The sequence below is a fragment of the Centruroides vittatus genome, unplaced genomic scaffold, assembly GCF_030686945.1.
Source record: "Centruroides vittatus isolate TY-2023 unplaced genomic scaffold, ASM3068694v2 contig_364, whole genome shotgun sequence".
Classification (NCBI taxonomy): domain Eukaryota; kingdom Metazoa; phylum Arthropoda; class Arachnida; order Scorpiones; family Buthidae; genus Centruroides; species Centruroides vittatus.
In genome coordinates this window covers 2,448,340-2,471,081 of record NW_027122188.1, presented here as the reverse complement: position 1 = coordinate 2,471,081, position 22,742 = coordinate 2,448,340, and the positions used below count along the sequence as shown (strand labels likewise).

General features: G+C 30.9%; 1 protein-coding gene across 3 annotated transcripts in view; it reads left to right on the top strand.

Annotated features, from left to right (window-relative positions):
• Positions 1 to 22,742, top strand: part of LOC136975120 (inosine triphosphate pyrophosphatase) — a 62,688-nt gene that overhangs the window by 28,793 nt on the left and 11,153 nt on the right. For 2 of the 3 annotated variants that reach the window (XM_067270135.1, XM_067270134.1), the window contains 2 exons: positions 13,201 to 13,295; positions 21,452 to 21,664. In XM_067270135.1, coding sequence (XP_067126236.1) covers positions 13,209 to 13,295; positions 21,452 to 21,664 — 300 coding nt within the window. In that variant the 5' untranslated portion in view covers positions 13,201 to 13,208. Of the gene's footprint in view, positions 1 to 6,263; positions 6,317 to 13,200; positions 13,296 to 21,451; positions 21,665 to 22,742 lie in introns of all 3 variants that reach the window. The other variant, XM_067270136.1, reaches the window with a different exon arrangement.

The window sequence follows — 22,742 nt, the reverse complement described above, 5'->3', positions numbered from 1 at the left end:
TTTAGCCAACAAACCAGAGCATCTTTGACATCTTTGTACAGTACGTTGACTTTTTCTGGCATTATCCAGACAGCTGTGACGAAAATCCAAGAAAAAGTTTCTTAATTTCCTCTTTTTTCTTTAGAATTCCCACCAATGTTGTTTTTGGAAGATTTTTTTGTTTTGCAAATTCGGCTTGCAAAGTTTTATTACATTGAAATTCAGGTACAAGTTTGTATTTTTCCTTCAGCGTAAGTGTTGTTAGCTTGGATACTCATTTCTAACAGAAATGTGAAACACATGCTACAAATAATGCAAAATCGGATTCTGCCGTGATGTTGATATAGATTGTGTTTTCTTTTTGTTTATCTGTTACTATTTAATTTATAAATATACATAAAATGTTAAGGCATTTTTATTAATATGTATATATTAATAAATAAGTCAACTCCCCTCCTGAAAAAATGAGTTCACACCGCACAGTGCAGTGTGAACTCATTTTTTCAGGAGGGGAGTTGACTTATCAGACGTCTAAACGAGTGTGGGACGGCAAAAGTATGTTGATTTACTCAGTGATGACGAGTTAAACAGTGTCGAGTAAACCAGAGTTTTTTTAACATTAATGCCTATGTAAGTCGGCCGGAACCACAGAAAACTGACTAATTAACTGACGGTGTTGAGTTATACCTATGATGACTGCGGACTTGACTGTATATAATATGAGGTTAGGCCATCTGTGCACTAAAAACTCATAATTTATAATTTTTATAATTATTTGATTTTTAGTACTTACTAAGGCTAGAACATCTAATATAATATAGTTATATTTAGTAGTATGTTTTTTATGATAGATTTTATTATTAAACTTTACTAAAAAAAATATATCTTTATGCAAAATTTGTTCAAGCTGTAGAAGTAAAATTAAAGTTTACATAATGATGAATAAAAGTTCATAAAATGATGTAGCCTTACTCCATAGATCTTTCTTTTTAGGTTACTGCTGAAATCTAGGAACTACTTCAATGCTCTTGCAGCACATTACCAGATCTATTATCATATAAATCACAATTATATTTATATAACAGTAAACTTTTATTTATCATTGTCATTTTACATATCATTAAGCAATAGAAAATATATCGATAATTGGGAAGTTAGCACCGAATAAATTGAGTATTTAAGTTTTTTGTAAGAGTTTCAGAATGACAAAATTGCCAGAATTATGGTGACTAGGAGCATATTTCCTATTCATCAATATCATGTTGGATCAATGAAAAGAAGTTAAGTAAATAGAATGTATTGTTAATGATAGAAGCATTAAGGAGTTAATGTGACTTTACAACAATTATATAACCAACATTATTATGTGAAAAAGAATGTTGCAATATTTTAAAGAAATAATATGAAATGAAAGATTTGGCAGAGATGAAAACAGTACAATGGAATTTTGAGATAACAAAAATAAATGTTATAAGATATTAGGAATAAATGATCAAAATATGAACTACTTGAATAGTTTGGCTAAGTATAGTGATGGATTATAACAACAGTAGATTATGTAAATAAGATATAAATTGAACAAAAAATTGAGAAAAATTATAAAAGATTAGAGAGTAGTAGTAGTAATAAAGAAAGAAGTGTTGAATAATGTAATACTTAACTAAAATGGTCTGAAAAACTGATCCAGAGTGATTAGATGAAAAGGTCTGGGAAGAAAAGATTTTCTAAAATTCAAGTTTGTTTCACAAAATTATTGTCTCATAGATCAAATAAGGTAAATTAGATCAAATAAAATAAAATAATGATTAATATTAGTGACCATAATGTTCTATATTTGGATCATATTATTTGATATGTTGTTATTATCTATGCCATTCGATGTCATGAAAATGTTTTGATTTATTTCAGTTTCTGATATTTTGATTTTGAATTAAAAGTCTGTCTATATCTATTGAACTGTAAATCAGTTTAAGTTGAAAATCAAATTTAATAAAAAAGTATTCAAGTTTTATGGAAATGGAATATATTTAAACACATTAATTATTCACTAAATTTTGTAAAATATACAGGAGTCTGGATTATATCTACTAATATCAGGTGATAACACTACTGGAACGCACAGTACTCAGACATGCATAGGCTGACAATCATTATACCTTGGAATGCTAGCTGGTGGAAAACACTGATTGCAGCAGTAGAGGCATTTTTCCAAACAGGGTCCATTAAAGATGGTATTGCAACACATCATCAAAAACTGGAGAGCCGTGAGCAGTGTTCAAAACTCAATTGACAAGTCAGAGGAGAAGTGTTCATATGCCAGCAAACATACTATATATTCACACTTCACTGCTCAATGGGTCAAATGCAACAACTTTGCAGATATCATGACACTCTTTGGGCTGATTGCTGGTGGATTTGCAATATTAAATGTGTGTGTGTGGTCTTCCATGTAATGGAAATAAAGTTTCTACTTCTTGTCTTTTACTTGTGATTTGAAATTGGTAGATATAACATACATCCTGTGTGTTTGTGTGTTTGTTTGTTTATATATAAACATAATTTCTCAATGCCTAGTTACTTTCCTTCTGCCACGTGTGTATACATGCCTGCAGGATAGGTGAAAAGTAACTAGTCATCAAGAAATCACTATAATTTCTACATATTTAATGTAAAGATGATGGAAATTATATGATATGTACCTTATTTAATAAAGATACAGATGCATACCTTAAAATTCAATGTAGGCCATTTACCAATTTTCTCAAATGACTGCAGATGGAATTCATGGCCTTCTGCAGGAAGTCTTGTGGGATATTGGTGAAAAAATTCCAAACCCATGTCTCCAGTTCTTCTAGTGTTTGAGGTTTTGCTTGGTGCATCTCTTCCTTTGCCCAGTTCCAGAGAAAAAGTCGCAGAATGTGGTCTGTGCATTGCTCCAGCCAATGTCCTGGAAACTTCTTGTCCAACCAGGCATGTACATTCAGTTCAAAGTGAGACAGCACACTGTCATACATGAAAACAAGTGCATTGATGTTTTTCCAGCCAGATACAGTGGGCCACACTCAATCCTTCAGCATCTGAAGGTAGTGGTCAGCATTCATGGTGTCATGCAGAAGATATGAGTCAAGAACCTGTGCCATTAGCTTCAAATGACAATTCTTGATTGTTTCTGGATGGACTGTGGCATGATATCCCTTCACTGTACATCACCATCTCTGCACAGCAACCATTGATTTCCATACCTCACAGCAATCTGCACTTGCTACTGAGTCACTACCTACACCAATATGTGGGATTTATAAAATTTCATTGATTGGTATACATGAACAGACAAATTTTATTATGATTTCATTATTATTACAAAAATTATAGCAATTTCTCAATACCTAATTACTTTCCATCTACCTTGTATATTTTACATTGTCTGTTGTTTCTATTATATTTTATTCAAGTATAAAGAGAAAAGCAATTATGAAAAATATATTTAATCATATATAAGAAAACATTGACCTAAATGAAATAAAATGAAACATAACACACCAGATATAACCAACATGTTGGTATGAAGATTTCTTGAAACAGATTACAGTTAATAATGTTTCAAGAGCAATAAATAAATTATTGTGATATGTTTTACACCCTATGCAACTGTTGATGAGTTAAATAGTAACTTTTTCTAATTTGGCTGCAGTTTGCAAAATCAAACATTTCAAAAGGTTTGTGAGACTACTTTTAAGAATTAAAATAGCATTCCATAACATTTGAGTCTGTTGCATACAGGACTGTGGAATCAGTAAAAAAACACTTGACTCCAACTCAGACTCTTGATAATTTTAGTAGGCCGACTCCGACTCCCGACTCTGGAAAAATTAAATACTAAGTCATTTCATGGGGGCAGAGGTGCTCATAGAGGGGTACTCTGCTCTAAACTCTAAAAGGAGCCCCGGGCATTTACCCAAATACTTTTATACGTAGGCTGTTTTTTTTCCAAGCTCCGATGGTCCATAAAAAAAAGACAAGTGTAAATAACAAAATGAATTTATTACCAAAAGTTAGGTACAGACATGGTTATTTTTCGACATAATCACTGTGAAGATTGAGAAATTTATATCTGTGCACGAGCATTGGTGGCAACATTCTATGACAAGGATGGAAAACATCCTTGTCATAGAATGTTGCCACCAATGATTCGTGATGAGCCCTAACATTTTTTTGAAGATTGTGATTACTCTTGAACCTCTGCTCCCCTAGCCACTTTTCCTGTTCAGGAAAGAGAAGTCGCTCGACGCTAAATCGGCTATACGCTGGGTGTTTAAAGGTGGTGAAGACTTCCACCTTTCAGACTTCCACCCAGCTTAAAACTTTTTAATGTGTGAAGACTTCCATCTCTTTCCTGAACTGAAAACAGCTAGCAAGACAGACGTTTGAGACTGCCTTGCTAGCAGGCTGAATTAACTAATGATGATCTTCAAAACAACGTGAATTGAGATGGTCTTAACAGGCCATCTCAATTCACTGTGGCAACAGTCTATGACAAGGGGATGGAAAAGCTCATCCACAGATATGACAAATGCCTCAATCCTAGGGTGACCAACTGTACTCATTTACTGAGTTTTGTACTCTTTTTTCGCAAACCGTACTCTTTTCAAATCCTGTACTCTGAAAGTACTCATTTGTATAATTTTATACTCATTTGTATTTCTAAAACATTTTTTTAGATTATTTTATTTCAATTTTATTAATTAAATATTTAAAATTATTTTGATAGTGATTTGAATTTCACGCACGCATATTGCTTGCCGTTTCCGGCACGTCAGAGGACAGGGCAAACACCAGACATGAGTTTGACAGTGATTTGAATTTCGTGCGCACATATGGCTGTCGTTTCCGGCACAATTAAGAGGCCGTATTATGTACCTGGAGAGATAGATAGATACTACAGACCTCTTTTTCTAATTGATATATCCATTTCTTTTCACAAATGTGAAAAGAAATGGATATATCTATCTCTCCAATATTTGTGTACGTAATCCCCAGGCTGATCTTTGATGTGCAGTATGTACGGCATGCTTGACAGTCTTGACACATGCGTAGTATGTACAGCAAAGTGTACTCTTTTTGAACAAAAAATAGTTGGTCACCTTATCAATCCTCACAGTGATTATGTTGAAAAGTAACCATGTTTGTACCTAACTTTTGGTAATAAATTCATTTTATTATTTACACTTGTCTTTGTTTTATGGACCATCAGAGCTTGAAAAAACCGCCCTCATAGTTAGTAGTTTTAGTATTTAACTTACATTAATATTTACAGTATTTGTATGAAAAAAAATTAATTTTTAACAAATATTTAATAAGAGGAGTAAGAGTGCGATGAAATTCTACATCTACATATATTCGACAGCATTTGCACTTCAATTTTACCCTTCCAGAAAAGTTAGTCCAACTAAAAAGTGTGCGATCTAGCTACTTCAGCCCTCTTGTTCAGAAAAGAAAAATATGAACTCTGATCTAGTCTGGCTCATTCAAAAAAATAGAGTACTTATTTAGAGCGGGGATAATAAAGGAATGATTCAAAAATATTTAAATTCAATCGGGTCAAAATAATCTAACTACTAAACACAAACACTACAAAGAACACTACATATTTAATAAATTAAATTGATGCATTTTGTATTTAAAATAAATGAATTATAACAAAATATAAAAAGAGTTTTAAAAATTAATAAATATATAATAAATTTTCTTTTATTTAAATAAGAAAACTAAAGTAAATTTAAAATGTTGGAGTCAGAGTTGACACATTTTTTCCGACTCTGACTCCTCTGGCCAGAAATTCCTCCCGACTCCGACTCCACAGCCCTGGTTGCATAGGAACTAATCAATTTTTATGACTTTCTTAATATTTTAATGATCTTTCCTAAAAATAAAAAAAACAATAACATTAAAGACAAATTTATTTATTTTAAATAAAATATTCAAAGCTTAAAATTGGACTTTTGAAAAATATTGGACAGCTTTGAAAATATAAGAATTTCTTCCCAAAAATACTTAGTTTGTTGACTTGTGTAACTAAACTTCTTAAAGGATAAAATATTTAAAGTTGATTTAGTTTTTACATATCTTAAATGTTTTGAATTCTTGCATTCCAATAATTATTTAAAATTTTAATTGCATTATAATGAAATATCAAAAATCCAAATCTATCCTTTTTCCCCTGCCATAACTGTGTAGATAAAATTATTAAACACTGGTAGATAGTTGATTTTATGTCTCACCAACAGGTTGTGGAGGTTGCAGATTCAAGCCCCACTCTGGGCCAGTTCTTTTCTTTCAGGTGATTTTAAATTATTTAATAAATTATTAAAATTATAATTGTTAGTTTAGATAAGAAATGGCACCTAACATCTACCTCTAGTACTAAATTACTTAGTATTTAATCATTAATAATAGTGATTTTATAGCCTGATTGTGTTGGGCAATCGTTTGGTTGAGTATCTATGTGTAGGGCTTTGGGATGCTTAATATACTTATATACTATTGTATGACATTCATGTCCTTATTAATTAATAGGTCAGTGTTCAGTTATCCAAACTTAAATGTTTGGATAACTGAACACTGACCTATTAATGGTCTGAACACTATTTCTATTAATAACATTCACGTATCTGAACTGTGCTTGGTCCCAATTGATTTAGATAATCAATATCCCACCATACTCTGTTCAAAAAGACTGCTATTTCTCACATTTATAAGCATTTTTTACTTTTAACTAATAAAGACAAAATTAAAGCTTACTTGTATAAAAAAAAAAGTCAAATTGAAAGAAACTTTTTATTATTTTAATAAATTGGATATCCTGATAATTGGCACATCTGCAATTTGTAATCTTTTAGACATCTGCATGAGTTTTGCCCAAACTGTGTTTGGATTTTGCATCATATGATTCAGCATATGTTCATTTGATATCTTCTATTTTTCTCCATTGCTGATGTAGCCAAATTGATTTTCTGAACAAAATTATTACAGAGTATCAAAAGTAGAACATTATATTATTTGTAAAATATCATGGCATAATGACAGTAAATTGTCCAAAGCTGTGTCAAAATAACAATTGCATGTTCAGATGATGATTATCTGTTGTTGGTGAGATTACAGATATATCATTTACTAAGAGCTACTAAACCAGATACAAGCCATCTCAAACATTTGTTTCAAGCAACAGACCACTTAAATGTAAAATTGATGGATACTGCCCAACATTAGTTAATAGTGTATGGCAATTACAACAGACAATATAACAATTACATATAGCAACAGACAACAGATAATGATATATTTAGACTTAGTACTGATAACATATTCACCAGACTCATTTCTCCATTTGTTCTATTCCCAGAACAGTTTCCTTTCTGGTAAGAAACTTTTGGAATGATTGAAGCACATAAGTGCATTGTCAACATTGTTACTATAAAGGTGCAAAGTTTCTGCTGGAAATGGATATACTAGCTATAAATAATGGGTTCTATAAAGGAATTATTGAGAGAAGATAATTGTTAACAAAAGCAATTACATTCTTGATTAAATAAAATATTTGTTATTTGTAAGAAGAGATGTTTTATCTTTCCCATTACTTTTGCACTAATATAATGTAAACTTTATTTAAAAAACTATTTTTTTTTCTCTAACAAGAAATTTAGAATAAATAATAATGTCGAATAAAAATTTAATAATTACATTAATTTAAATTTAAATATAAATATAGAATACACACCTACTACACCTTAATTTGTTGCTAAGAATACTATTTGAGTACAAACGTTTTCAGCCTGATTCACAGGCCATCTTCAGGCCACAACTAAAATGGAACTGTTACGTTCCTTACACACCGGGTTTAGACGACCATTACCCAACCCGTTAAGAAAATAACGGTAAGGAACGTAACAGTTCCATTTTAGTTGTGGCCTGAAGATGGCCTGTGAATCAGGCTGAAAATGTTTGTACTCAAATGGTATTCTCAGCAACAAATTAAGGTGTAGTAGGTGTGTATGTGTTTATTTGCTGAGTGCTTATAATTTTATAAATATAGAATTTGAAATTCTATCAATTAAATTTATTAGAAAAAGCAATGATTAATTTTGCATCATATGAGTTTTCAATAAAATTTTAAAACAATAGAAATTTTCACTGGTTCTCTATTTTTGTACAGTGAGACTGATTGTCCATTATTCAAAAATTTAATACAATGAGCTGCTTCATTTTATTTTTCTTTCTCATTGAATTTAATTATTTTTAATGATTGCCAACTGATATTAAAAGTATTCTAATCACAATTGCAACAAGGTTGAAAATCAACACATCATTTAGATGGATTGTAGATTCAAATATCCATTTTCTTTGTTGACTGCAATTTGAAAATTGCAGACCTATAAATTTCCACTTGCATCCATCTAGCTGTCTATCCTTCCTTAATCTTGAGAATGAAGTTAGATAGATGAAAACTGGGACTAGATATGAACAGCTTAGGAGCTGGAGGTCCTGATTAAATATATATGAACTTCTGGTTTGGACTGGAAGTCATGTTGTTTTGATTCAAAACTTTTCTCCAGAACCAGCATGACAATCATTAACAGGAAAAGTGTGATGTACAGAGGCAAGACTACTAAAATCAAGAACATTGTGCATTGAGATCTAAAACATTGCAGTTCGGCATTGTGACGATGTCACAATAAATAATTGCTCATTTCATTTACATTATCTCTTCATTCACTAGGAGTAATGCTATACATTGTAATACAGTTTTATTATTTAGTAAACTTTTCCTCTGCAATACAAGTCTTCTATTAGTGGTTATAGTTTTATTAATTAAAAAACAATTTTAATTTATTTTATTTTATGCTTAATTTTAAAATTAAATTTAACAAATTTTGTAAGAAAATACTCAAAAACCAATAATTGCTGTAACACTTTAATTACTATAACATTTTTGGCTGTAATTAACACCTTGTTTTAACTTGATTTTGTTTAATTTATTCTGTTTTCACTTGATTATTTGTAAAATTGCCAAGACAAAAAGTTTACACTTTGAAGAAGTTCACAAAAAAAAACTTTTAAAAAAGACAATACAATAAAATTTCTATTTTGTCTTCTGTAAATGCTTCAAGAAATAGCATTCTCACAGTAGAGTCAACCTTCTTTTCTGCCTAAGTTTGCAAAAACATTACAATTTTTTTTTAGATGTCTTTATTAAAAATACATTTGTAAAATTGCCAGGATGAAAATTTACACTTTTTAAAAGCTTTTTCTCTGAATTTTTCAAGGAAAATATATTAAAATGTCTTTTCAAAGTATAAACTTTTTGTCTTGGAAATTTTACAAATGCAATTTTTAAGTGTCATCTCCAAAAAAAAAATTTAACACTTGCATACTTAGGCAGACAAGAAGTCTACAAGAAAAGATTGGCTCTCCTGTGACAATGTTATTTCCTTAAGCGTGTAGAAGAGACAGCAAAGAAATTTTAATATATTGTCTTTTTTAAAAGATTTTCTGTGAATATTTTCAAAATGTTTGCTTATTGTCTTAGCTAATTTATTCATTTATTTATTTTTCCAAAAACTTATGTATCTGCTTGTCTCATTTATTATTTCTTTTTTAATATTGGTAAATAACCTAATCAATACTTTCATTTAGACTAAAATTGTAGTAAATAGTTTTTAAAAGAAAACTCTATATATTATTGATTACTAACCGCATATTTAAAATATATTTTGCAATTTTCTTTATATTTATTATATTTGAATACAATAAGAATTGAAGTTGAAAAAGATTCATGTAATGTTTCAGTTCACTATGATTTAACTCCATTTCAGTTTATTAGAATATGAACTCTAATAATAAACAATTTAGGGCATTTTCTTCAAAATTTTAATAAAGCCCTAAACTTTCAAGATTCCTAAACTTTATATTAATTATTTATAACATATCTAAGATATTTTAAAATAAAAATCAATACTAAAAATTAAAATAAATGAAAATTATACAAGGATATCAATAAAATAATGTAATAGTTTGATATAAAAAGTTTAATGTCAATAATAACACTGTTTTATGAACTTTATATTGACTATTAATATAATCAAACTGATTTCCAAAAAATAACTAAATTTAATTTTAATAGTTGTTTTTACACTGAAATGTTTTAATAGATCATTTTTAAACAAAAGTAAAAACTTTGTTGTAAATGGAGTTTTTACTTAGATTATAATTTTTAATTATTATAAATCTTAAAGCATTACAATCTACAAAACATTAGAATATTGTTCATTCACCAGTAAAAATAATAGTACCAAGTACTTTTGAACTTTTTAACCCATCTCCAAAATTCCTAACTCCAAAATTTAAAAATATAAAAAATGTGTTAAATTTACATGCAGTTATACATCAAGTTGGTCTGATGTATAACTGGACATCCAACACTTATTTCTCTTTTTCCATTTAGAAACACCAGTTTCTAAGTGGAAAAGATAAAACTGGCTGCAGATTTGTGCCTGATCAATGAGCTAGCTATTATAGAATTTTTTAGGTTTTCTTCAGGTGCATTTCATTTAAATACAGTCCAGTTTCCATAGAAAGTTTTCCTAGAAGGCATCCTCCTTTGATAGATCACCAGGGTATCTCCAAAATCATGTTATGTTGCTTTATTCTATCAAATAAACAAACAACTTTTTTTTCCTTTAAAACACTGAAAGTTTTTTAACTGTGAAGTAAAATACTTGAAAATTTAAGAAATGTCAAACTTCTCTCTATAACTTGGTTATACTCTTCTCTTCATAACCATTTCTATGCCAATGACAAAACATCTGCATTTCTGATATTAACTATTATTGAGTTCAATTTTTTTTCTATATCTATAATTTTTCAGCACATCATATGCCCTCAACCTCACTTATCTCTTCTAACAACCTCCCTTCTCATTTAGCAAACATATTTTTGGGCTGCAATTTTCAAATTGCAGACCTATAGATTCCCACTGTTGTCCATCTGCCCTCCCTTAATTTCATGAATGAAGTTAAATAGATGAAAATCAACATCATGTATGGAAAAATAGGGGCCAGGGGCTTCAATTAACTATATACAAACTTCCGGTCTCAACTGGAAGTTTTTAATTTTTTTAAAATTAAAATATGATTAAACAATTGCAGCCCAGCATTGTGATGATGTCACAATAAATAATTGTTTGTTACCAATACGTTCTCTACTAAAGCTATTGTCATTCTTTCTTTCTCAATCTAAGACGCTCTTTCAATCTTATTTCCAGTCTCCCCCTTTACTATTTTTTCTCCTATGCCAGAATCCCTTTACTCTCTGAACTATTTTTTTTTTTTTAACTCTCTTTCTATTCCATGCTTTTGTGTTGTCCCTTGCAATAACTTTACCTCAACTTCTCCCAGCTTGACAACGAAAGAAATACTCTTCTAATTATCATCTCTACTTTTGTAAGAATCTTCTGAGTCAAACAATGTAAACCAGCCTAAACGTTTCCTTCCTGTAAACTTCATCTCATATTCTACAATATCACTACAAATCCATATGTTTAAAAAGGGTACTCTTTCTGCTGACTCTTGTTCCACTATAAGCTTCAATCTTAAATTCTAATCCAAAAATCTATTAACAAGATACTCAACTTGGGTCTTATTATTTTTACTAATAGTAAATGAGTTAATCTTATAATATAATTGAGATGGGTTGATGATGATAAGTGCAGAGTCCAAATGATTAGGAGTTAAAAGATGAAATTTGGTACACAGTTTGGGTAAGTCATGAGAATGTACACTAAGAATGGATTTTTTAAAATTCCCCTGTGCGGAGAGGGTTAAGGATTACCCTGAAGAACTCGGCTTCTACTGTCTAATTTAGATGTGGTTTTTTTGTGTTTTTGCAGGGAATAGAACATATTTTTAAACCCATCTAAAAATTCTCTAATTAGTCTCGGAAGAGGGTAAACCTAATTCTTGCACACAGTGAAAATGGGTAAGATCGGATATAGGCCTAATCTAATAATCATAATCTTCACTATCATTACTTTTTGCCTGAGCAACTCCGGGCTCATCTGCTAGTAATAATATAAATGAATTATCCAATAAAATACTAGTATTTAAACAATACTTTCCACAAATTATTTAAAAAGAATGGACCAAAATGAGCATTACACACTCAATGAATATTGTTATAAGTAATTTATATATAAATTATATAATTATTGTTGTAGCAATGCCAATAGAATATAACTTGAAAATAGTTTTAAACACATTAAAAATTGGAAAATTCTTATAAGTAGACTACATTTGCCAATGATACTCTATTAAAAAAAAGTTAGGTATGTTTTCAATATTACGTGTATTTATGGCAAATTTGAAATGCAGTAAAGTTTTTAGTATTGCTAATTTATAAAATTATTTAAATATAATTATTTTATTAGTTTCTAAAGATTGGCTGTTTTACTTGAAAACATTAAAATTATCTTTTCCATTGATTAGTGCAATGAAATAGTTGACCTCTCAGTTCAAATTTAATTATTTGATCTGAATATTAACATGTTCCAATATTAAAATTTATATCTGGTTTTAAATTTATATTTAATATTTATTGTGTTAAATTAAAATGCATCTAGAAATTGAAAATTGAAAATCTAGTAATTGAAAATTGCTTAATTTAATATTAATAAATTTAATATTTCTGGAATTTTAGATAATAATAATAATAATGTTAATTACTTTTAGCACAATAATTGAAAATATTTCAAATTAATGATTTTTAATGTTTGTAAGTGATCTGCTTATGAATAATTTAAAGAATTTAATATTATATCGTTTATAAATTTAAATTTTTTAAATGCAGAATTGGAGTCTATCAGTTTATAATAAATTTTTTTTAGACAGTAAACTCAAAACACCTTATAGATAAGCAGCAGTGTTTATTAGGTACTAACTAACGTTTTCGGTTAGTTAGTACCGAATAAACACGGCTGCTTATCTATAAGGTGTTTTGAGTTTACTGTCTGGTTAAGTTACGCAGTCTACGATGAGCTAAATTTTTTTTAATTTTTACATTAAATTAACAAAATTTTAATGATTTAAATCTGGAAATAATAACATTTTTTTTTTGTTATTTGTAATTTTTTTTACATTATATAAGTATTTCATACTTTGTTTTGTTTTTTAGATTATTAAATGGCCAGGAAATTAATTTTTGCAACTAGTAACAAGAAGAAACTGGAAGAAGTTGTTGCTGTGTTGGGAAAATCATTTCCATTTCAAGTATGACTAATTTATTAATTATTGTCTTATTATTTTTAAATTGTCGTAATTATTATAACTTCCTCTCTATAATCCTCAGGGATAAACTTTTTTTGCCGGCAAAAAAAAACTTATCATCAAATAATTTATACAAGTTTGTGCTGTTTATTCTTTATTCTTTTCTACTATGAAATTGGTATTTTATAATTTTATGCTATCATATCATAATCAGGATTTATTTAGATAAATTGGTTAATGTTACCGTTGTAACGTTCTAACTCAACCTGACCTATTCTAATAAATTACCCCTATTCTAATAATTTGGCTGGCAATTATTATGGTAATTTATTAGAATAGGTTAGGTTAGGTTAGAACATGCGTCTCCACTGTTTCAGAGACGAGCCGCCATGTTCGCTACCATAGGTAACATTAACCGATAAATTAATCCTGTCTATGATATTGTCATGAAAGTAATCAGATACATGGAAACACGTGGTATGGTCCAATGAATCAGCTTTAGTCACTGTATATACTGCGGTTGGACAAAATAATTCAAATATTCCTCATTTTACATAGTCAATTTGAACTCTTCCTGAAACATGTGCAATTGTAGGTACCATCTTTTTTAAATTCCTACTATTAGTTCACACTCTCCCTATATCTTGTTCAAATCTTCAATCGTTATTAAAATACTTTTTATTCATCCATTCAAGTTCAAATACATTTTTTTAAACTTGTAGTGGATGACACTTGATGTTAATACAGTTTTTTCGAATATTAATTCATTAATTAATTAAATTTAAACTGTGGCGCCTGTCAGGAATATGCCGATTCGGACCAATAGAAGGCACGAGTAGAAAAAAAGCAAACTTTGTAATTATTTAATAAAAAGTAACTAAAATAAAATTTTTCTTTGTTGACCTAAGTAGGAATTGACTTAAAAAAAATTCTTTGTATATTAGATGTATTACAGTAGAGAGTCGTTAATCGGAACCCTGGTAATCGGAATCGCCGGTAATCGGAACGATTTTCAGTCGACTGTGTCGTGCTGAATCAAACGTTTTTGATACTAGATTTACTTCTAAAGTATAATTTTTATGTTTTTATATTCTTCAATATATTTATTTTGTTTGTACAAAATGAACAAATAATTTTTAATGATATGATAACTTCGATTACTATTATAAAAATTTTCGTTAGGCTTAAAGTCGACGAAAATTCAACACGAAGCAACACGCAACGGAGAAAACTTTGAACATCGGACAGGTTAATATATTTTTTCGTACATAATCAGTAATCCGAACAAATCACTAATCTGAACAACCCCAGTCTCCAATTGATTCCGATTAACGACTCTCTACTGTATCTTGTTTTTTCTCATTTGCATAGCTTACATCAATGTCAATAAACTTTGTTACTTTTGCTGTTGAAAAACTTATTTTTCTGTTCTTGGGGCATTATTATGTCAGACTTAACAGACTTCCAAAGGAAAACGATTGTTGGTGCATGCTTAGTAGAGGTTTTTAGTATTGAAGTTACTGAGTTGGTGGATATAGCAAGATCTACTGTTTCCTTGATCACATCTAAGTATGCAAAGACAGGCAAAACATTTGCTGACAGAGCAGCTGTGTCAAAAGTCAAAGCTGGATGTGAGGGACAAAAGAACACTTTGTCAAATTATGACAAGAAAACATAAAACTACAGCTCACAAATCACTGTAGTGTGGCTGTACGCCTTTATTTATGTATAGTTTTTAGTTTAAGTTATATTCTATTTCTATCAATCTATCCTTCTTTCCAATTTCCTTTGTCTCTTTGTCTCGAACTTCCGAGAACTCGGACCTACCCGTAGCCCACCAGGAGGTAGGGGAAAACAATAGACGGCGACGAGCTTGGAGGGAAAGGGAACGTTTCACCTGACATTCTTTGGCCGGACACGAACGAGGAAAGACGTGTGGCCGCAAACCTCGAGGGTGAGAAATTGGCGAGTCCTGCAGAACAGGGCCAAAAGGAACAGATCGAGAAGTGAATCCGATCACTGGAAGAAACCGTCATTGTACGAGCATACAAGCATTATAGATCGAGACAAGGATCTGCGTCCAACAACAGCCAAGGAATTGGGTACCCATCTATCCTATAATCTTTCTTACTTCCCTTTTTTCTTTTATCCTTTCCTATTAGTTAAGTTTGGTTAAAATTCGCGCGCGTTAATTAAGTAAGATTGTCGGGCGGCATTTGTAACGGGACTGTACTCGCGGATTTACGGTTACGATACGAACACCGAGGAACAGCGGGAATCCATAAAGAATTTGTATTATTTATTCCAATGCAAAATTAAATTTATTTTAATTGATCAACATGTGTACGTGTTTTTCTTTCGCGTCGTACTTTTAACAGTAGAATTGGCTGCAAGTGCAAGGGTATCAGTATCAGTGAAAACAGTCTGATATGCATTGCATAAAGATAATATCAATGGCAGGGCTTCATTAGCCAAACCTTTGTTGACACCACGAAACATCAAAGTGTGTGCAATGGTGCAAAGAATTAACTTTAACTATGTTTCCCATTTCCAGTCATGTTTTGTCTGGAGATTTTTGGGTGAAGCTTACAATGTTGACTGCCTTAAATCCACTATCAAGCATAGTGGAAGTTCCTGTATGATTTGGGGTGTAACACCATTCAACTTGTTGGGTCTGTTAGTTGTCTATGAATGTAAAGGTTTTGAGGTATCTACATATTCTAAGTGATCAAATCTATCTCGTGTTCCAAATGTTTTCAGATGATGTTGCAGTTTTTCAGGATGACAGTACTCATATCCATACTGCTGGATGTGTTTGATGTTAGTTCAAAAAGTGTGAACCTGAGGATAAGCATATACTCTGGCCACCCTAATCACCATACTTAATTGGGCTCTTGATAGCCCGACATCAGACAGTAGTTTCATTCTGTAGTCAGAGCCACTGTTTTTATTTGTATGTTTGTTACTTAGACTTGTACAATGGAATATTATGGTAGAGCTACTGCACGCAAACCTCTAATCACTTTCATACTGTCATATCTTGTCTGTCATTAGCTATGATTCACTAGAACTAGTCCATCAAACAATGGAAATACATCCTAAAGAGCAGTTTATGTAAATTTTACACTTTTCTGTTCAGATCTATGTTTAAATGTGGCTACAGGTAAAATACATGCTGCCTGAGTGCATTTTGCAATTAAATATTGTATTGATGGACTAATGGTGGTGGACTCTCAGTTGATATGATGTAGGCCCATTAGATTATTATTCACAAATCTTAATGCATATAGCAATTGTGATCTTCCAAATAATGAAATAGTTCAAATGCTGTAGTGTGTAGTACAGGAATAAGGATTGCTACTTCCATAATGGCAAAGTATGATGTCAGATTACAGTCACTACCGTGGTTCATATGAGAATAGGGACTATGGGTTGGCCAGTCATAGTTCCAGTTTTATCTGTATGATGATTAATAGGATTTCAGTCCTATTAATCATACAGATATCTGGGATACCTAAATATATCTGGGATAAAGCAAATGAGGATCAAGCCAACATAACCTATATCATTTTCTGAACTGTTTAGTGTATATCACTGTCTGTTGGGTGGAAAATATGGCTAAGAAGTGGGGTCATGATAACAGAAAGAGAGGCACTATAGCATATTGAGATGACAATAATCATCATTTTAGTGTAAAGTAGAGATGTTTAATTATTTGGAAGATTGCAGTTATTGAACATCTCTGTTAAATATATATATATACTGGCACTTGAGCCTGGCATTGTTTGGGCAAAAAATAACAACAAAGATCAAGATTATTAGATTTTTCATACTTCTAACCCTTCCTTTATATTACATTATAATATTTGATTTATATAATTACAAAGGTTATCTTACCTTATCATAAAGCCATGCTTTATCATGCCAAGTGACCATTTTTAAAATTCTATATTCCTCTATTGTACACAATGTAAAGAATTTTTAAAATGTGTTAGATTGATCACTTAGTGTGATAAACCCTTACATAAGAAAACCAATCAATGTTAACTTGCTTATAATAAAATTTTTAAAAAGCTGGCAAATTTATGAAACAAAAATTAAAACAAATATAAATTTGATTATCTTTTGTGTGAAACAACACTCAATTTCTTTAGTTATGTCACAGAAGAAAATAAACCAGCAATGAGTTGCTCAACTTTCCCAGAAACATTTAAAATTTTGATGGCACCAGCTGTTATCATATTTTATTTAAAAAACTTTTTATATTTTTAACTGTTATAAAATGGCAAAAAGTTTAATTTTGAGGGTAAGGGTGAATTTTATAAAAAAAATTGTAAATGCTAATAACAAGTAAACTCATCACCAAGTCTGACCCTACTGGAGATACACACAACTCCCATTATCTCTCTACCCCTTCAACCTTTAATCACCAAAATTTAATACTATGAATTCCCCTAATGAACAAACCTCCCTGCAAACTTTCAGAAATTTTTGAAAAAAGCACAGGAATTATTAAGCTTCAAACAAGGTGAACAAAATTCTGCTCCCCCCACACACACGCTAACATCCATACATACAGAAATACCCCTGAATTTGTTTGCATTTCTTGATGTTTCAATGTGTCCTAAGTCGAAAAATGTAAAAATCTTGAGTGGGGTCATTTTTTGACTGATTTGCCATACTTACCTTCTCTTATATATAATAGCTGGAAAAGTAAAGAGAGTTCCAATTAACTTAAAAAATTGTAATTAAGAATTCAAAAAATGCAGGTGAAATTAAATAAATAAAAATTATTAAAAATAATAATAATAATAATAATAATAATAAAAATGAAAACTCTGGCCTTTACATTGAAACCAAACTAAAAATAAAATCAAATCAATCAAAAATTAAAATAATGTTTTTAAAAACTATTTAAAAGTTGCTTTGAAATTTTCAAATTGTAAATCAAATTAATTTTAAAATTATGTTATTTGTGTATGGCAGTGACTGAACATTTTGCTTTTAATATTTATATAGATATACAGAGTACAGATTGCTGGTCAAGCCCAATGCCAGCCAGATGGAAACCCTAATGTCACCCTATCTTACTAAAATGGGGACAGTTAGAACTGACTGAGTGCAATCTCTTGTCACTCTGACTACAAGAAAGAAAAGTCCACTGTGACAGATGTCACCTTGTGTATGGACAGTTGTGTACTTTCTGCTTTATCAACATAAAAGTTTCCAATAAACTAATAACTAATTGCTAATATTATAATTTTAAGAATTTTTAATCTGACTGAAACAAATAATTAATTTTCTTATAAAATGTGGAAGAATCATTTTTAAGAATCGGAAACTGTGGCAAGATTTTCTTGATTCTGATTCCGATACCCAGAAAATAGGGTGATTAATCAAAATCAGAAAAATCAGATATCACTACTGAAAACATAGAAGGGTAATGCAAGAGATACTTTCACAGCAAGAGCAAAAGACACTTGGATGCTTGCAGTTCAAACTTAGAAATATCATTCAAACTCTGGACATTTAAAGTATAAGGTACCACTGTATATAACAGACTTTTCATTAGAACATAATTTAGAATTAATGAATTTATACAAAACTTTATACATTATTTATTTTATTTAACTTACATTTAAATTATAATATTACATTATAATATTTAAATATAATATAATACACACTGGAGGGCAAAAGTTAAGTTACAAGTAGTTTTTGCCTCATAATTTTTAAAATAAAGCACCAAAACATTTTGAAAATGTAGACATATTTTGCTATTTTCTTATTCGTCATGTAAATTTGCATATATCTTGTCAATATGCCAATTACGTATGTTTAATTCAACCTTTAGTGGTTCACTGGTTAGAACGCTCCTTTGACTTTGCTGTTTTTTGTAATCAAACTTTATTTAAACTGCTTTTTTTTAATTAAGGCATATTCATTAACATTCTAATGGCTTCTAGGCATTGTTTAAATGATTGTTTAAGATGGCATGCTATTGGATGGATGGAAATGGGGCTTAATCAAGCTGATGCAGCAAGGTGCCTAAAAGTTTCAAGAATGGTGGTTTCACGGCTCTGGAAACAGTTTACAGTTAGAGGGGATATCTCCAGAATTCCCGTGGAAGGACGTCCAAGAGTTACCACACTGCAAGATGACCAGTTTTTGAAAGTAACTGCCAAATGCAATAGAGGACTAACATGCAGGATGCTTGCTTCTGAGCTTGAATCAGCCACAGGAAAAAGAATTTCTGTCAAAACTGTATCCAGAAGACTTGCTGCTGTTGGTCTTTATGCAAGACACCCGGTTGTGTGTATTCCATTGTCACCGTTCCACAAAAGAGCGCGCTTGAATTGGAGTCGTCAACATCAAGACTGGACAGACCACAACTGGAGCAAAGTTCTCTTCACAGATGAATCCTGCTTTAGCCTACAGAGTGATTCTCGACGATGCTTTATCTGGAGAGAGGCTGGAACACAATATAGGCCATCAAACATAAGAGAAAAAGACAACTTCGGCAGAGCTGGTGTGATGGTCTGGGCAGGCATCTCTCTCACTGGGTGCACCGAGCTCCATGTCTTTGAAGGAGGTTCCTTAACAAGTCAAAGGTATCGCGATGAGATCTTCGAGCATTATATTCGTCCAATGGCTCACACAGAAGGCACAGATTTTGTTTTAATGGACGATAATGCTCGTCCCCACAGAGCGAACCTGGTAACTCAGTATCTTCAAGACATTGGAATCCAAAGAATGGACTGGCCATCCAAGTCTCCAGATTTGAACCCAATAGAGCATGCTTGGGATGCCCTTGGAAGATGGATGGGAAGTCTCTGTCCCCCACCCAGAAACCTTGATGAGCTCAGGACTGTTCTCAAAAGAGAATGGACTTTAATTCCTAATGAAATGATCAACAACCTTGTAAAGAGTATGAGAAGCAGGTGTCTAGCATGTATTGCTGTAAGGAGTGGTCACACGCCATATTGAGTGAATAAATTTGTTATTTTAATAAAGTTTCTATTTTATTTTAAATTAAATTAAATTAAATCAAAAATAAAAAAAACACTTGTAACTTAACTTTTGCCCTCCAGTGTATATAATATTAATGATATATATATATATATATATATATATATATACATACATACAGGGTGGGCCAGCGAAAACGAAACGGCAGAGTGTTCATGTTCGTCCAAGCAAAGCGCTCGGACAGGTCGATTTTACTCTCGAGGGGACATCTTTTGCAATAAAGTTTTTGCGATTCTGAATACAACAGACAACAAAAAATTTTAAAAACTCATTTATTTTGTATTAACTAAACAAGCATTTATTTCGAAAAAAATGTTTGTTTAGTTAATATTCAGAATCGCAAAAACTTTATTGCAAAAGATGTCCCCTCGAGAGTAAAATCGACCTGTACGAGCGACTTTGCTTGGACGAACACGAACACTCTGCCGTTTCGTTTTCGCTAGCCCACCCTGTATATATATACTAGCAGGTAGGCCGGCGTTGCTCGGGCAAAAGTAACGATAGCGAAGATTAAGATTATTACGTTATAGTCACAAAAGAAAGAGAGTAATTTCATCAACAAACTAAGTATTTCTAAAGAAAGATCGAATTTGAAAATCGAATGTTCTAATATTGTTCGATTTTCACGACGTGTTCTGATTATATTGTTCGATTTTCATCGAATGTTCTAAAGAAGAAAGGTCGAGAAAAACCGAACTAATCTGTTTAAATTTGAAAATCGAATATGCTCTAACATATTACTCTATTTCTTTTTTTTTTCCTCCAGCGCCCGTTTTTTCTCCATCTGCGTCTTGCACGTCGCTTTCTCTTTACACTTTTATTGTTATAACACTTCCATTGTTGATGGAAGTGTTAAGCCTTAATCCTGTCCCTCTCCCCCGTGGGGAGGAATTTCGAAAAACCCCTTCTTAGTGTGCATTCTTATGACGTACCCTAACTGTGTACCAAATTTCAACTTTCAACTCTTAACCATTTGGGCTCTGCACTGATTATTATTATTATTATTATTATTATTATCAACTCGTCTCGATTATATATATAGATATAATTTTTTCTACTTAGTTTTAATATATGCAATAATAATAATGATGATGATGATGATGATGATGTAATTTTACTTTTAACTTCAGATAGAAAATAGAAGCATTGATTTACCTGAATATCAAGGTGAACCAAATGAAATTTGTATAGCTAAATGTAAAGAAGCTGCACGTATAACCCAAAGTCCAGTTGTAATAGAAGATACCTGTTTATGTTTTAATGCTTTAGGAGGTTTGCCAGGACCATATATTAAATGGTTTTTGGATAAATTAGGACCAGAAGGTTTGCACAGACTTTTAGAGGTATTTATATAAAAATTATATATATTTTTGAATTCTTACTTCTACTGATTAAATTTTTCTATTATGATAACACACAGATTTTTGTGTGTGTAAGCAATGTATAAAAAAAGACTGTTAATGGAAAACAATATTGCACATGTATACAGTATAACATCTGAATAGCAGACACTGTCAGGATGAAGCAGTTTGTCTGCTATTAGGAGGTACACTACATGCTGGCAGATGTACTATATTTTAATGCAGTCATCATATAGTGAAGAATATGATATATTGCAAAGTATCAAATATTCATCAGGAATGTGAATATACCATAAAGTATAAGGATATAAAATTAAATAATATACTGTATATATAATATATATATATATATATATCAGGATACTTTAAATGGAACATAAAACTTACAACAAAACATAAGCATTGAGTAATTATTAACTCATAAAAAATGAAATAACAAAAAAAGGAAAATGAAATTCTTGTTATGAACCAATGGCGTGCTGTTCATGGAAGCTGTGGAAGTATTGCTTCCCTTGTATTTTCTAAAATAAATACAATTTTCATATTTAATGTACTTTGAATTACTTAAAATTAATATTTTATTATAACTGCATTATGTATTTTATTACAAATTTCTATACACATGAAAAACAATGATAAGATTGCTATTGTATATTCGAATATAAATTCATATATGCATATTCCCAATGGAAGTGCTATATTGTCGAATGTGGGACAGCTTCTATGGCAAAAATATTTGAATGGTGTAAAGTAGCCAGATTATACACATTTGCTAATGTGTTTTACAGAACACCAACCTCTGGTGGTTTAGTTGGGGGATGCTACACACCAAAATATCGTATAACGATTCTGTCCATTAGCCACTGTAGATAGCTATTTGACTAAGTGCATTGTTTTAAGATTTAAAAAGTAAAGAATATTTTACGTATGTTTCTTTTCAAAGCTATATTTAATTATACAGTAGAGCATTGATTATCCGACTCAATTGGGGACTGAGGTTGGTTGGATAACTGAAAAAACGGATAACCAAAAAGTATGAAAAAATACATTATTTGTATAT